General features: G+C 34.3%; 1 protein-coding gene across 3 annotated transcripts in view; it reads right to left on the bottom strand.

The window, feature by feature from the left end:
* The window catches only part of zgc:152904 (uncharacterized protein LOC767777 homolog), a 452,586-nt gene extending 434,591 nt beyond the window's left edge, over positions 1–17,995 (bottom strand). For all 3 annotated transcript variants that reach the window (XM_056463791.1, XM_056463776.1, XM_056463783.1), the window contains exon 1: positions 17,886–17,995. In XM_056463791.1, the coding sequence (XP_056319766.1) occupies positions 17,886–17,937 (52 nt within the window). In that variant the 5' untranslated portion in view covers positions 17,938–17,995. The remainder of the gene's footprint in view (positions 1–17,885) is intronic.
* Positions 17,996–18,197: the final 202 nt, after the last annotated feature.

The following is an 18,197-nucleotide window of genomic DNA, read 5'->3' as shown; positions in this document are numbered from 1 at the left end:
ATATTTAAAAAAGAAAAAAATAAATAAATCAATGGGGGGCTAATAATTCTGACTTCAACTGTATACAGTTTTGTCATGTTGGCTCATTTACACTGAAAAGCCTTCATACAAACACATCATCCAACCCAAAGTAAAGTTCTCCATTTTAAGAGATGTTATGTAAAAATAAAAATGCAATGCAAACCTTTGAATTCAACTACTTTCACAATCTGCTTCAAACATGTGTGTATTAGAATATTTTATAGTCTTTTAAGTCTTTGATGATATAATGCAAGCAAACTGTATTTTTGAGATTTTGCAATTAAACTGAATTCAATAAAAAAGTTCATGTAAACATACTCAAAGTTTGACAACAAAACATTTCTGCTGTAATACAGTAAGTTGTATTAAGTTTTGTTTTTAGTTTTTTGAATGATGCTTAATAAACCTAATACAGTTGGTTTAACACATGTGTACTGTTCAAATTGACTCCCTTTTGTTATATTCATGATGAAAACATCCACTGAATTGAAAACAACCGCTGAAAAGGTTCATATTTTTTCTGCATAAATCTGCTAATCAACCTCAGTCCTGATCAAAGCTACTAAATTGTTTATAAAATGACAGGATTTAACTCTTTAAATTGCCATATTCATAAATAATGTCACTGATTTGGTGAAAAAGCACACAAAATGACGTATTTTCAATATAAAAAGTAATTGTGAACTGGATTTATTATTTTTTTACTAACAACACTGGTTTTGATGCATTGTTAGATTTTCATTTTTTCTCCCTAATTTAATGTTGGTGGCTATTTTCGCCCCATTGACTTCCATTATAAGCACATTTAATGGTGCATAAATACACAGTCTTTGTTTTTGTTTACTCCATGTAGTTCTGAGAGCGGAGATGCATATTTTGATTTTCTCAGACACATGAAGGTAGGTGTGCAAAGGTCACTCTCCCACTCTCACAGACACACATACACACACTTTAATTTGATGTTAGACTCCATATAAAATCCAGAAACTGTGCTTTTTTGCACAGGCCTATCTAAAGGGTTAATGGTGCCAACTGATAATCAACAGTAAAAATGACACATTTGATCTCTTCCCAACAGGGAAACCCACCAACAATCAAAAATTGGACGATTATATGCTTGCATGAATTTGCGATTAAAAAAATGTGGTTACTAATTACTTTTATATTGAAAATACGTCATTGTGTGTGTTTTTTTCACCAAATCAGTGACATCATTTATGAATTTGGCAATTAAAGAGTTAAAATTCTGTAATTTCCTAAACAATTTAGTAGTTTTGATCATAGCGGAGGTTGATTAACAGATTTATGCAAAAACAAATTGAAAAAATATTTATCTGATGCATTTTTACAGCAGTTTAATTCAGTGCCTGTTTTATCCCGAACATAACAAAAGGGTAGTACATTCGCCCAGAGTGAAAAATCGGTGAGAAATCGGTGAGAAAACGGTGAGAAATATGGGTCAAAATAATATCCGTCACCAAAAATCCTTCCACTAGCTGAAACACAGCAAAAGTCATGGCCAAATTAAGACTCAAAATCACCTCAGAGTGGATGAAAACATCCCCAACAGCACATAAGGATTAATATAATGGCACACTATAAAGCAATGAGTGAGCCAAAACCAGAAGTCAAACTCAGCCATATCAAACAAAACTAGACCAAGCACAAAGACAAGAAATATCCACAAGACCAAATAATAATTAAACAAGCCAAACCTGCAGCTTCAGGAAGTGATGAAGTAATAAACAGAAATAACACTGCACCACAACTTTAAAAGCACTTTAGAAGTCAGAAGCCGATATGCAATCATTAAACAACAGATCAAATTTCAGGCTTTCAATGACTCCTCACAGGCTGACTTTCATCACTCAATAATCAAAGCTCTCATTAGGCAACATTAACGAAGCTTTGACTTCATATTAACACATGACGACTATAGTAGATTTTGCCGTCCAAATTAGAGAAAACTGTACAGGTAAAGGTGTTTATCTCCAGCTCGTGTCCACCTGCGTTTTCGGTTTTAAGCAAATGGGGTATTTAATGCTGTGCGTGGCATTCATCCGGCGTTTCTATTATAATCTGTTCTCATGTGGCCACCTATAGAGCTCTAGCAGCATGATTAATTTCAGTGGTAATCAATGATTATTCTACAAAGGCCTCATTACTGTCGACCTACCGCAGTTATTGTTGTTATTATTGAGTCGCACCATTTATCTCTACAATGCAACAGAATGAAGATCCTTCTTTTGACTAATGAAACACTTTCAGATAAATAGGCAATTTAAGATAAACCAAACAAAAAAACTCTTGGGTCATTTTGAATTAATAGCTTTGCATGATGATAAGCACTTTCAGTAAATAACAAAAGAACAAACTTTTAGAGTTTCTACAAAGCCTGGCCTCCTGTATTCGCTTGTGTGTGTGGAATTTTTAGCACTAGAAAAGCTGTATGGTAAAAAAACACAAGGATAAACATGTCCAACTATAGTGCTGCATGATTAATCGTATCACTATTGCAATCGCGATGTCAGCAACTGTGCGGATATATGATAGGAAAACGTTGCGATTATATTAAATAATAACACATACTTTCTGAGAACAGCTTTCGATTTCCGTGCCGCTCACAAAACAAACAGAAATCTTCATATCATATTAGGGCTATCATACTGGGAGGAAAAATATTTTTCAATATTCAATATTTTTATATTATATTATCGTATATTATAGTATAGTATATTATATTATACTATATTATATTAGGTTATTTTATGTTATACTATATTATAGTATTTTATAGTTTGTTATATTATATTATAGTATATTATAGTATATTTTAGTATAGTATCTTATAGTATACTATATTATATTATATCATAGTATATTACAGTATAGTATATTATGGTATATTATGTTATACTATATTATATTATAGTATTTTATAGTTTGTTATATTATAGTATATTACAGTATAGTATATTACAGTATAGTATAGTATATTATATAGTATATTATAGTATAGTATAGTATATTATATAGTATATTATATTATAGTATATTATAGTATAGTATAGTATAGTATATTATATAGTATATTATATTATAGTATATTGTAGTATAGCATAGTATATTATATTATATTATACTATATTATATTATAGTATATTAGGTTATACTATATTATAGTATTTTATAGTTTGTTATATTATGTTATAGTATATTATAGTAAAGTATCTTATAGTATACTATATTATATTATAGTATATTACAGCAGTGTTTCCCAACCCTGTTCCTGGAGGCACACCAACAGTACACATTTTCAACCTCTCCCTAATCAAACACACCTGAATCAGCTTATCATAACATCAGAAGAGACTCCAACACCTGAAGTTAATGGGTCAGAAAGGTAGACATCCAAAATATGTACTGTTGGTGTGCCTCCAGGAACAGGGTTGGGAAACACTGTATTACAGTATAGTATATTATGTTATATTATAGTATAGTATAGTATGTTGTAGTATAGCATAGTATAGTATATTATAGTATAGTATATTACAGTATAGTATATTATAGTATATTGTAGTATATTATAGTATAGTATATTACATTATAGTATATTCCAGTATAGTATATTATAGTATAGTATTTTATATTATAGTATAGTATATTATAGTATAGCATAGTATATTACAGTATAGTATATTACAGTATAGTATATTATAGTATAGTATATTATATTATAGTATAGTATATTATAGTATAGCATATTATATTATAGTATAGTATATTACAGTATAGCATAGTATATTATAGTATAGTATATTACATTATAGTATATTACAGTATAGTATATTATAGTATAGTATATTATAGTATAGTATATTATGGTATAGTATAGTGTAGTATCGTATATTATATTATAGTATATTAAAATATAGTGTAGTATAGTTTCTTATAGTATAGTATAGTATAGTATATCATATTTTAGTATATTATATTATAATATAGTGTAGTATAGTATAGCATAGTATAATATATTATATTATTGTATATTACAGTATATTGTATTATAGTATAGTGTAGTATAGCATAGTGTCTTATAGTATAGTGTCTTATAGTATAGTATAATATAGCATAGTATGGTATAGTATGGTATAGTATATCATATCATAGTATATAGTATGTTATAGTATAGTATAGTATAGTATAGTATAGTATACTTTAGTATAGTATAGTATGGTATGTTATAGTATATTATAGTATAGTATGATATATTATAGTATATTTTAGTATAGTATAGTATAGTATAGTATATTATAGTATTTTATATTATACATATTTTTTTTATAGTTTTGTTATTATATTTTTCTTGGAATTTTAAGGAAACATGGCATGCTCTCAACAGGTCTCATATATGGCCATGTGGCTATTTATTTGATTGTTGTGAAGAAGCTTTCCAAACTCTGATATTAATTCTGATTTATAGAAATATCATTATTGCATGAAGAATCAAACGGGGTCATAGATGATCAGCCTTTCCCAGCAAGCACGATTTATTCATGCCTTGAATCTCGGACTGATCTTCTATGAGTTTGACTGTTGATTGCAGACTTTGGTATCTTGGTAAAAATCTGAGCAGTCCGACACACTGAGATCTCTTCAGAGTCTTTCTCCAGAGAAAAGCAGAAGTCGAGGCTCCCCGTGCAAATAACGGAGCAGCTGTCTAGGAGAAGACGAGCAGATTTTAAGGAGATCTCATTAGTGATTGTTCTGTCCTGTGGGGAGTGACCGAGATGTGAGGAAGTCTCCAATGAGACAGACAGTGTGTGTGTTTCTGAAAACTGGCCCGCTCGCCCACTCACAGCTGTCTGTGCGTCTCGTCTCGTATACTCGGCTACAGATATTGTTTCTTCTGACTCCTGCCATCCGCATTAAGCAGCAGAGGAGGAGGAGGAGGATATGGCAACCCAAGCCTTGATGAGTCACGCTGATGCTGCACATGAGCAAGAACAGACAGCCAGCATTCATTCACAGCAAACCCCTGCCTCATTTAGGAAACACCACAGTGGAAATTACAAGTCTGCTTTTACACACACACACACACACACACACACACACACACAATTGAAGAATCAAAGGTTTGCATGCTCAAGTTCTGGAATCTACCATGAAGTCAATATAAATTAGTGGCGCTACAATAGCAACTTCGATTCAATATGCAAGTTAAGGCCCAGCAGCACGGCGGCTCAGTGGTTAGCACTGACACCTCACAGCAAGAAGGTCGCTGGTTCGAGTCCCGGCTGGGTCAGTTGGCATTTCTGTGTGGAGTTTGCATGTTCTCCCCATGTTGGCGTGGGTTTCCTCCGGGTGCTCCGGTTTGCCCCACAGTCCTAACACAGGGGCATTCATAAACTAAATCGGCTAGAGTGTGTGTGTGTGTGTGTGTGTGTGTGTGTGTGTGTGTGTGTGTGTGTGTGTGTGTGTGTGTGAAAATGAGAGTATGGGTGTTTTCCAGTACTGGGTTGCGGCTGGAAAGGCATCTGCTGCGTAAAGCATATGCCAAAACAGTTGGCGGTTCATTCCGCTGTGGTGACCCCTGATAAATTAATAAATGAAAAAGTTATGCCCCTGTTGTTTCACTACACTCACTTGGCTATTTGTTTAATTATTTAAAGAAGCTTAAAAAAAATAAAAAATAAAATATGAGTATAATCTGAGTATATTTTTTATTATGAGTATTATTATTATTTTTTACATTACAAAACATTGCGATTGTATTAATAAGATTATAATTCACTTGCACATTACCAATACTAAAACAGGAAAGGTTACTAAATATAAATATGTTTATATTGTTATAATATAGTGACATTTTGCTGTCAGCCAAAACTGTAGAATATTCATTTTCCATTTATCAGAGGTCGCCACAGCGGAATGAACCGCCAACTATTCCAGCATATGTTTTACCTAACGGATATACACTCTCACACAGACTCATAAATACGGCCAATTGTTTACCCAATTCCCCTGTAGCGCATGTGTTTGGACTGTGGGGGAAACCGGAGCACCCGGAGGAAACCCACGCCAACACAGAGAGAACATGCAAACTCCACACAGAAATGCAAACTGACCCAGCCGGGACTCGAACAAGCAACCTTCTTGCCAGCGACCTTGAGCTGTTTTAACATAAATACAAATATAAATAAATAAACAATTAGCTAAATCCATGACTGCACATACTATAACTTTTTTGGTCAGATTCTCAAATGAGAACTCTGTGAGATTGTTTGAGTTAAATATCCATCATTAAATATGAAAGATTAGCTGTAGAGTGATAAATTAAAAAACAAAAATGTTAATAATATGTGTGTAAAATGCGTCAAAATATAGCTTTGTAATGAATGTTTGTAAATATTTTGTTTTACATTATTTCTACATGTATAACTACCTGACAAAAGTCTTGTGGTGGATCCCAGTTGTAAGAGTAACAAATAATAACTCAACTTCCAGTTGATCATTTGGAAAAGTGTCAGAAGGTGGATTTTTCTGCTGAATCATCTGTTGATCTGCATCCCAATCATCACACATACTGCAGAAGACCTACTGGAACCAGCATGGACCAAGATTCTCACAGAAATCAGTCAAGTTTGGTCAAGGAAAAAATCATGGTTTGGGGTTACATTCAGTATGGGGGCGTGTGAGAGATCTGCAACATCAACAGCCTGAGGTATCAAGACATTTGTGCTGCCCATTACATTACAAACCACAGGAGAGGGTGAATTCTCCAGCAGGATAGCGCTCCTTCTCATACTTCAGCCTCCACATCAAAGCAGGTCAAGGTGCTGCAGGATTGGCCAGCCCAGTCACCGGTAATGAACATTATTAAGCATGTCTGGGGTAAGATGAAGGATGAGGTGTTGAAGATGAATCTACAGAATCTTGATGAACTCTGGGAGTCCTGCAAGAAGGCTTTCTTCACCATTCCAGATGACTTTATTAATCAGTGATTTGAGTCATGTCAGAGATGTATGGATGCAGTCCTCCAAGCTCATGATGGAGTCAGACACAATATTCATTCTGTTTCCACTGCAGCATGAGCACATATTCTATACTGGACATTATTGAAGGGTCAGTGAGCAGACTTCTGTCTAAGCAGAGTCAGACCTTACTGTCCTAATCAAATCAGTCATAATCAAGGCAGGATCATATTTTATTGTGGTCAAATAAGAGTAATCTAGAGGCCTTTACCTTTCATATAAGACACTAAAACTTAAATAGGTGACAAGACTTTTGTCAGGTAGTGTAGACTTTCATTTTAATGTTTTGTTTTTTACTTTAGAGTTTAAGAGGGCTGTCATTCAGGTGAATAAATGACAGGATTTTCATTTGACTGGAACTTGCTTTAGATAAAAGTTGCTTGTTTAACATGTGAACTGTTCTCAAGCTACCTGAATATTTTATAGGGACATCTATGTAAATCTGCCCTGAATCTGTGGCCTGTGGGAATTAAAGCGTATTATTATTATATGAATGCAGCATCTACATCATTGAAATAACCACTTTATTCAGCTCTGGGGTCTGTTGAATACGACCGCACTTTTAAAATGATTTTCCTCCTCTATATTTCCCCTGGGAGGGAGGAGCTTGATATAGATTTGTTGTTTTTTTATATGTGGGTTTATATCTTTAAGTCTTCCTGCTCATTAATCAAACAGTGCTTTGAATTTTACAGCATGCAAGCCAAATGAGATTTTTTGTATAAAATGACTGAATAAACTACAGTATGTACAGGCTGTGTGCACTTGTTTATCTTTATTAGGTGGTGGTCACCATAAAGCTTGATTTAATCACACAGATACATGATGAATTAATCATTTATAATATAATTCTCAATTCTTGCTTGTTTCCTCACAACTGAGTGTTTATTTCTGTTGAATTCTTGGTGTACATCTTACAATTCTCACTTTTTTAATCAACAATCTGGGATTAGACTACACAAAACCCTCACATATTGTATTCATTTTAGTCCCATTTTGTTTTACTTTCCCAGTCATGGAATATAAAATAAAAATGGAAATAAAATAATAACAAATAAATAAATCTCAAACTAAATCAAAATAAAAAAATGCAATAAATAAAATAAATGTGAAACTAAATATTTCTCACAAACTAACTTCTCAAAATTGTCTTTATTCATAGGAAACAACATAATTCTGACTTTGTATTTATATATTTAAGTCTCTTTTACACGAAAGCTACAATTTCCTTTTTATGCAAGTATTTTTAATATGTGATGAAAATATATTTAATGCTACATTTCTATATTTACTCTATACATTTCTATAGTTTTATTTAAAAAACAAATAAATACAATTATTTCTCAAATCTATTTTTGTTGTTTTTAAGTCTTGCAATTTTGTCATGAAAAGGCAAAACATACAAAAATAAATACATACAATTTTGGTTATAAAAAACATAATTGTGACTTAAGTGAAACTAAATGTTTTTTCTCACAAATGGAGTTTCTCACAATTGTCTTTATTCTTAAAAGAAAATCTATGATGTTCCTGTTTCCCCCACAAGTCCAAAGACATGTGGTACAGGTGAATTGGGTATGCTAAAAATTGTCCGTAGTGTATGTGTGTGAATGAGTATGGATGTTCCCCAGTGATGGGTGGCAGCTGGAAGGGCATCTGCTGTGTAAAATATATTCTGGATAAGTTGGCGGTTCATTCCGCTGTGGCGACCCCAGATTAATAAAGAGACTAAGCCGAAAAGAAAATGAATGAAAAAATATTCAGTGCTACATTTCTATATTTATATTATACTTATTTATTCTATATAAAAAAACTAATAAATACATACAAATTATATTATTTTCTTGCAATTTTTACCATGTATAGGCAAAAATGTAATAAATAAAACAAAAATAAATCAAATAAAAATAATTATATAAAAACCTAATTGTGACTTTTTTGCAATCAAGAGTTTCTCTTGTCTTTTTCATAAGAGAATATATATATATATATATATATACACACACACACATTTAATTTTTTTTTACATGTAAGCTACAGTCACCTTTTTATGTACATGTTTACTTTTAATATGTGCTGAAAATACTATTCAATACTACATTTCTTTATTTTTATTTATTCTATATATTTCTATATTTTCATTAAAAAAAACTAATAAATAAAAAATTTTTCTCAAAAATCTATTTTTGTTGTTGTTTTTAAGTCTTGCTACTTTGGCATGAATAGGCAAAATATAAAATAAAAATAAATAAAATAAAAATGATTGGATAAAAACTGAATTGTGACTTTTATAAAACTTATATTGCATTTTTGCAATTAAGAGTTTCTTACAATTGTGTTTTTTGATGAGGGAAACATAATTCTGACTTTACATTTCTATAATTAAGTCTCATTTTTACATGAAAGCTGCAATTACCTTTTTATTCATGTATTTATTTTAACGTGATGAAAATACTATTCAATGCTAAATTTATATTGTACGTGAGCACAGTGGCTCAGTGGTTAGCACTCACAGCAAGAAGGTCACTGGTTTGAGTCAAAACTGGATCAGTTGGCGTTTCTGTGTGGAGTTTGCATGTTCTCCCCGTGTTGGTGTGGGTTTCCTCTGAGTGCTCCGGTTTCCCCCACAGTCCAAACACATGCGCTATAGGGGAATTGATCAACTAAATTGGCTCTACTGTATGAGTGTGTGAGTGAATGTGAGTGTGTGTGGGTGTTTCTCAGTACTGAGTTGCAGCTGAACAGCATCCAATGTGTAAAACATATGCTGCAATAGTTGGCAGTTCATTCCGCTGTGGCAACCTCTGAAATGGAGACTAAGCTGAAGGAAAATGAATGAATGATTTCTATTTACCTCCAAACCAACCCAGAGAAGTCACTGAAACAGTTAAAGAAACTATAGCACCATCAAAAAGCACCAAGACCTTATAGCTAATACTTAGCAACACCCTAGCATTGTGGCAGCAAGCTTGCAAATCTGCTTTATTATGCAAAGGCGCCGCAGATGCTATTTTTACAGTAAATTTCTCATTCCTTTGAACTGTTCTGATCCTGCAGCATGGCCATTTCCCCCGGCGCGGAAGTAAATAAAGGTTACTCTAGTCTGTTTACATATTGAGAGCACGCATGCATCTGTATGCGTACGTGTTTGTACAAGCATGACCATTACTCAAGTTTTTTTCCCCGTCCCCAGCGAGCAGGTCGTGCACGTATCTCAGTGGAGATGCACTTCAGACGTACACTCTCTGCACAGCATGCCACATAAATCTTTTAATACTCCCAGCACTGAGATTCCTCTCCGCAACTCGCAGAAATCTCTTAATTATGGCACTTAACATAGCACACGATAGCAGCAGCACCGCGCCGCAGAGCGCATAATTCACTGCGCCGAGAGCCCAGACCTCAGAAACACTGAGACGGAATCAAGACTGAATGTTTTTACACCGCCGATGCTGTGTAAGGAATCACAAAGAAGGCCTCTCGAGAAAGAAAGCCCTCAAGCAAACAGTTTTCCGTATCACAAAAGGACAAAATGCAGCGATTGACCATTTCAGCAGCTTGTGTAACGTTCAACCTGGCTGCATGAATACGAGCATTTATAACACAACTTCAAGCTCAGTTTCTGAACTCAGCATCCATAACAGCTCTTATATATCGATTCCACTCGAGAACTTAAAACTCACACTGAAAACAGAGGAGAGCTCAAATTCTGGACAAGGAGGACAATCTGTGCATGAAGTGTTTTGTATGTGTTTTAAGTCCGTCTTAAAAGTATAATTCATTAGAAAATGGTTGCAGATTTCTATCAGGGTCAAATTTAAGACTTTAATTTAAGCTTTAAAACATTATGAATTAAATTTCATACTTATAAAGGACTAAACGCTAAGGATTATTTTCTATTGCACCAGCGGTCAAATTAAACATCAAATGAGTTAAGCTACGGTCACACCGGGCTTTGTGTGTGCGAAATTCTGTCGTGCGGCGCTGCAAAAAGGGACGGGATTAAACAAGATGATTAGACATTAATAAAGCGAGCGATTGCTCCATGTTTTAAATTTCTGTCCAGAGAGGATCCAGTTTTGATCCTCGATTGGTCTCACGCAGTCAAGAGATGCGATTTCGCAGGTCTGAGTTTACCAAGCTTGAACTTTGCACCGCAGCGAACTGCGAAACTTAACGCATAACCCTGCGTTTCCGGTTTGACGCATTCGCGTGGGTATGAATGGAAGTCTATGGGAGGAAAAGTCAAGTGTGACCGCAGCTTTATTCCTTAGTAGGGCTGGGCGATACAATTGATATCGATATTTACTGACCGAACACCATTGTCAATATCGATATAAAAAAAGATTCTATAAAGATTCATAGTGCGAGCGCAAAGACCACTGTAAATAGGATCCCACTCGCATGCACCCGTCACTACAGGTCAGAATAAGAACACATGTGGAAATGAGTGCCGTATAGCAGCAGTGAGGAGATTGTAAATAAAAAAGGATGTAAGGATGTCGCCAGAATGGCTTTTTGGTTTCTTTTCTTGTGCATCCCAGCCACTAGCTCCCCATCTGAACGAGTTTTTAGCATGGGGTAATGTAGTCATTCAACTTCACTATTTATAATGTTGCAGTATTTGAATAATGATGGTCAGTTCCTTTACTTGAAAGCTCAGATTTGGTTATCATAATTTGTGTTGTTGACAGAGTTTGAGGTTTACGGTCTCATTATTATTCACACCTTAAAGTTTGCTTTGATTGCTCAGCGTTCACACTTTACCATTGCACACACTTTTAAACTTGATAAATAAAATGTCACAGAGTCTCTTTTACTCCTAATAAAACAGTTTATTTTATCATGAAGAGATCAGATATTTCCTTCAAATATTTTTGTTTTTGACTATTTAAACTTTTCGCCTTAGTAATGTTGGTAAATTAATATAAAGTGGGTAATTAAATAAGAAATCCTAATATCCTTAAACGCATTGTTAAAAATATTCAAGAATTATCAATATCGAATGATATGAAACATATTGTGATAATGTTTCTGCAATATAATCCAGCCCTATTTCTTAGCCACATATTTTTAAATAATTTACCAAAACAAGTAAACCCTAGCTGTATTCATGCTGTATACATTCAATATGTTTCTTTAAAACAAAATTGACAAGCTTTCAAAACTATAATGAACTAAATGCATGAATGACATTAAACATATGGTCTATAAATAAATGGAGAATCTTTAAACAAATGTTATTGGTAGGAAGATAATTAAAGCATATTGGTAAAATTTTATTGAGATGGATTGTTGATGATTGGCCCTATTGGGTAGCTTTACATAGTCATAGACAAATTTAGACCTGTTTAAAATGATTTAAGACCTACAAGACAATATTATAGTGAACTGAATGCTTTTTAAGGCCCAAAATTTTGCTTTGAAAATGCAAGTCATTTTAGGACCCTGCGGACACCCTGTACTATACCAAAGACTATTGAATACACAAGACATGTCACTCCTATACTTCTGAATAGGGAAATGTGTAACTGTCAACATGGCTAATAAAGCCCCGCCTTTTAGTAAAGGAGTAAATCAGCGATCACTATATGGGAAATAAAGCCCGCCTTCTAGTACAGGAGCCAATCAGTGATCGTTATAGAATGACAATCTTCTTAGGGGAGTATCGGACCAGATGTGAGTTTCTGCAGATTTTCAAACTAAATAGACAGTTGTTCTTTAATTTTATTGGTTATTCGTAATATGTAATGTAATCGAAAGCTTGGCAAGTAGTTCTGTAGAATGTGATGTTTCTCCATTCAAACAGAATGCCCGGGCATACTGCTCAAGAAGCGTTTCAAAGATGGCCGCCAAGTGAAATGACTTGCCTTAAAGGGACTTTGACTATACTCAGTATTTATTTGCTCACTCACCAACATGTTGTTTATAGTGATTTATTCAATTAACTTATTATATTGTCCTAGTCCTCAACCAACCCTCAGAGAAAACCTTTGGACAATTTTGAATGTGAAAAACCCTGTTATGTATTATTTTAAAGGGTTTTAAACTACGAGGACACAAGACATGTCTACAAAAACCACCTCAACATTGAAATAAGTCATATTCATGTAACTATATAAATGCGTGTCCTCATGAATCACATAAGCAAGCACACACACACACACACACACACACACACACACATACATATATATACATACATATACACACACACACATATATATATATATATATATATATATATATATATATATATATATATATATATATATATATATATATATATATATATATATACACATACACACACATACACACATGCGATTCACAAGGACTCTCCTTAGAATTGCTTTATTCAGTGTTTATTTATACACACAGGTTGGTTTTTGTGATGTATAAGGACTCTTCAGAGGTTTATACTGTCAAAAACTCTTATTATATGACCCTACCCAAAAACTCAAACATCTCAGGAAACGAAGTAAATTTATAATGTCAAAAGACCATGTTAAATATGATCAAGCATTCTGAATAACTCATGTGTCCTCATAATTCATAGCACTTAATCCACCTTAATATAGTACTAGGTCAAAACCATCTCATTATACAAATGAGTGTCCTCGTAAATCACATGTACAAACACATCCACAAACTGAAAAGCAAGCGGGAACTGTTGTAAGCTTGACACATTCAACATGGATAAGCAACTTTTTCTCAGCCTAACAACATGAGAAATGGGTTAATTTGATATATTTCTTAACTATTTTATAACTAACGGACATCAACTTGCTAAATACTTAGAGGATCTGGCAATTCTGAAGAAGCAAACTTTATTTCTTCCTTCAGATTTCATTGGCTGTGTCTGTAACCAAAATCTGTATGGAATCAAAATCTAAAATGTTTTTTGCTAGCACATATTGTTAGTCTTGAAAATGAACAATTAATCCATGCAAGATAATCCACTGGGAATAAAAGATACAATTAATTTTGATAATCTTTAATTAAAATATGCTCATCTGCTTTTGCTCTGGAATAGCAGTCTTTCCCTGATTGGCTGAAATACACGTAGCCACGCCCCCTCCAACTGTTAGTTCACAGTGAGTGAAAGACGATAGGAGAAGTTCAAAAATAAACCCCGCCCCCCTACTCAATATTCATATCCAATTAGAAATACGTCATCATACTGAAATAAAAGTCTGCAGCAACTGCTAATTCAGACTGATGTTAAAATATGAAAATAAGTCACAAATCTCAGACTAAATTAATGATTTAAGCAAAGGGGGTCTTTGAAAACTAGTCACAACATTCTCAATTGATTAAGTTTGTTTCTTTTAAGATGACACTTTAATTAAATTTCATTAAAATCAAAAGTAAACCAACATTATATTCAGAAATGCTGTTCATACTCAATCCTAAACCTGATGCCCATACCATTAATAATCCACTCCTAATATCTTCATGTTTCATCTGGAACAATGATGAGCAGAACAAACCTCTCAAAAAGGTTAAAAAAATAGAAAAAAAGACAGATGTAAAAGCAGAAAACGCACATAAATGTTGTCTACTGAGCCACTGGCTGTCTAGGCAGCTGACATCTGTTTTAGACTCAGCCAATGTGTGTAATGGAATTAATTGACTACTTAAATCAGGCTAGTATTTAACATGGATATGATCACTGAGACAGCTGGTCAACCATTAAAACCCATAAGGCCAATCCAAGCAATTCACACCGCTCCACAACGCATTTCTTAATTGGTCAGCACAATTGTGACACCATGGTAAGCAGACCTCTAAATTAGAGTGGGAAATGAATACTTGCCACCAGCCAAATCTGGGTATTTTTCACAGTGGTGGGTAATCCTGCTTTATCTACCATTCACTGTGATGGACACGATCATGCCTTTGAAAATTAACAAGCAAAACGGGTATTGTAATATTGGAACATATTGTACGCTTAAGTTATTAATCCAATGTTGGATCAAATATGGACAAATCTAATGTTGGGTTTATTTTAATTACATGTTTTAACCCAAGAGTTTCATATTTTATGTTCACATTTGGCACAGCACTGGATTAACACTAACCCAGCATTTAAATGTTAAAAAATCCATCATAAACCTTTATTAAAATGAAAGATGAAAATCAGAATCTGACCACATTGAGTATTGTAATTTCACAAACACAAGTTAATAAATAATGAATAATTGAATAAATGAATGAATGAATGAAATCTCCCACACTGCCAACACTTTAAAAATGCAAGGTTTTAATGGAAAAAATATAAAATGTCAAATATTGACAAAGCCAATCATTGGGTTAAAAACAAATACAATTTGAAAAAATAAAAAATTAACCTAATGTTCAGTTTGGCCAGTGTTTCAGTGTACACTGTAAGAATGCTGTAAGAATGTTGGGTCAAATATGAACAAACCCAATGGTTTAAATTTGACTGAAAAAAACAACCCAATGTTGGGTTTGTCCTTATTTGACCTAACATTGAATTAGAAGAACCCAACATTTTTTGAGTGTAAACTGTATACATGCAAGGCTGTAATAACCTAATGCTGGGTCATATATGGATAAACCCAACTGTTTAAATTTAAACTGAAAAAACAACAACAACCGAATCTTGGGTTTGCCCATATTTGACCCAACATTGGATTATAAGAACCCAACATTTTTAGAGTGTACACTAAAGTTGTATTTCCCCAATGTTGGGTCAAATATGCACAAACCTGACTGTTTGAATTTAATAATAAAAAAACCATCAACCCAACGTTGGGTTTGTCCATATTTGACCAAACACTGGATTAGGACATCACAGCATTTTCAGAGTGTAAACTGTATAAATGCTGGGTTGTAATAACCCAATGCCGGATCATATATGGACAAACCCAACTTTTTTAATTTAACTGAAAAAAACAACAACCCAATGTTTGGTTTGCCCATATTTGACCTAACATTGAATTAGAAGAACCCAACATTTTGAGTGTAAACTGTATACATGCAAGGCTGTAATAACCTAATGTTGGGTCATATATGGATAAACCCAACTGTTTAAATTTAAACTGAAAAAACAACAACAACCGAATCTTGGGTTTGCCCATATTTGACCCAACATTGGATTATAAGAACCCAACATTTTTAGAGTGTACACTAAAGTTGTATTTCCCCAATGTTGGGTCAAATATGCACAAACCTCACTGTTTGAATTTAATAATAAAAAAACCATCAACCCAACGTTGGGTTTGTCCATATTTGACCAAACACTGGATTAGGACATCACAGCATTTTCAGAGTGTAAACTGTATAAATGCTGGGTTGTAATAACCCAATGCCGGATCATATATGGACAAACCCAACTTTTTTAATTTAACTGAAAAAAACAACAACCCAATGTTTGGTTTGCCCATATTTGACCCAATATTGGATTAGGACAACCAGCTTTTTTAGAGTGGACACTGTAAAACGCTGGGTTTTATATTAACCCAATGTTGGGTCAAACATGGAGAAACCTTGATAAATTTAATTGAAAAAAAAAGAGCCAATGTTTGGTTTGTCCATATTTGACCCAACATTGTATTAGAAAAACCCAACATTTTCAGTGTAAACTAAAAAGCGGGGTTTTGTTTACCCAATGTTGGGTCAAATATGCACAAACCTGACTGTTTACATTTATTTAAAAAATAATAATAATAAAAACAACCCAATGTTGGGTTTGTCCATATTTGACTCAACATTGGGTTAAGACAACCCATTATTTTTTCAGTGTACAATACACCACTATAACAACAACAAAATGACGTCATGCAGTAACCCTAATACAAATTTAAATAACATCCCACGTATGTGTAGGCTATTTTGCCCAATAATTGCCCATGTTAAGACGTGTATGGTGGAGAACAGAGGGATGTTTATGCGCTCGCACTGCTACACGACACACACTACAGAGCTCTACCTCCACCTGTCGTCCTGCCAAAGCACTGGATTCACGAACACGAGCTCTATGATCAATGAGAAGTCTAGAAGTAAACCAATTACTTTTACAAAAGTGGGCGTCGTGATGAACGCAGTCGCCTCCAGTCATTATAACGCGTGCGTTTAATCGCGTCGCGCAGCTAAAACTCGCTGTCAATCTGACGAAAACAAGCGTCCACACAAACCAACAAACACACAGCTTTTGAGAAATCAGCTGTGTTGTAAATACACGCGATGAAGTGTCACCTCTAAAGGATTTAATACGCGTTCTTCGTACTTTACGACCGATATAAAACATTACAACGCGCGTTCTTATGAATACATCCATCAAGTTGCACGCAGACAGATCAAACTGAACAAATACCAATAAATCAATCAAATATATGAAGGAAACGATAATAATAAGAAGCGTGTGACTTATTCAACGCGATGTGAAAAGTCGAAGACATAATAACAACAACACAAAGCCATTGATTAGGCTTCCTCAATGCATTTCAAAGCATTTACAACTACCTACATCAATTCCAGAACATCTTATATAGTCAGAAATAGCCTAGTAATGATGTCCTCAAACTGCAGAAACCAGACTCACACACACACACACACCATGCATGTGTCAATCATAAATGATCGTAAAGCCACACAACGCGATTGGTTACGCACTGCACGCATTGATTGCCATCGGGTTGAAATATCAGCACATCTGTCCTCTTATTCCCTGTCCATCAACACAAGACCCAAAAGCACCCGATTCCTCCCTCATCTCGACCGAGGACACGCAGAGATAGAGATGCTCAACTTGTTCCCGCTGTTTGACCGCCCACCGGAATGTTTAAATGTGGATTTCTGTACCTTGACAGCCGCAGAGCAGCAATCCCAGCAGACAGGTGTGTTTGAGGATCATTTTCAGCAGGTGAAAGTGACGGACAGCCGCTTGTGTCGCGAGTTGAAACCTCAGTGAGCAGAATCAAAGTATCGCATCCAGCAGCTCTCTCTCTCTCTCTCTCTCGGTGTGTGTGTGTGTGTGAGAGAGTGGCTCTGAAATGCGAGTCTCATTGCAGCCTATCAAGAACAGGTCACACATCACTGCTGAAAACACTCATTTTGCAAAGATAATTATTTTTTTTAGACATTAGGATCTGTATTTGTGTCATTTTGATCACA

This window comes from Danio aesculapii, chromosome 1, assembly GCF_903798145.1.
Source record: "Danio aesculapii chromosome 1, fDanAes4.1, whole genome shotgun sequence".
NCBI lineage: Eukaryota > Metazoa > Chordata > Actinopteri > Cypriniformes > Danionidae > Danio > Danio aesculapii.
Note: the sequence above shows the minus strand (reverse complement) of the source record. Positions and strands in the feature narration are given on the sequence as shown.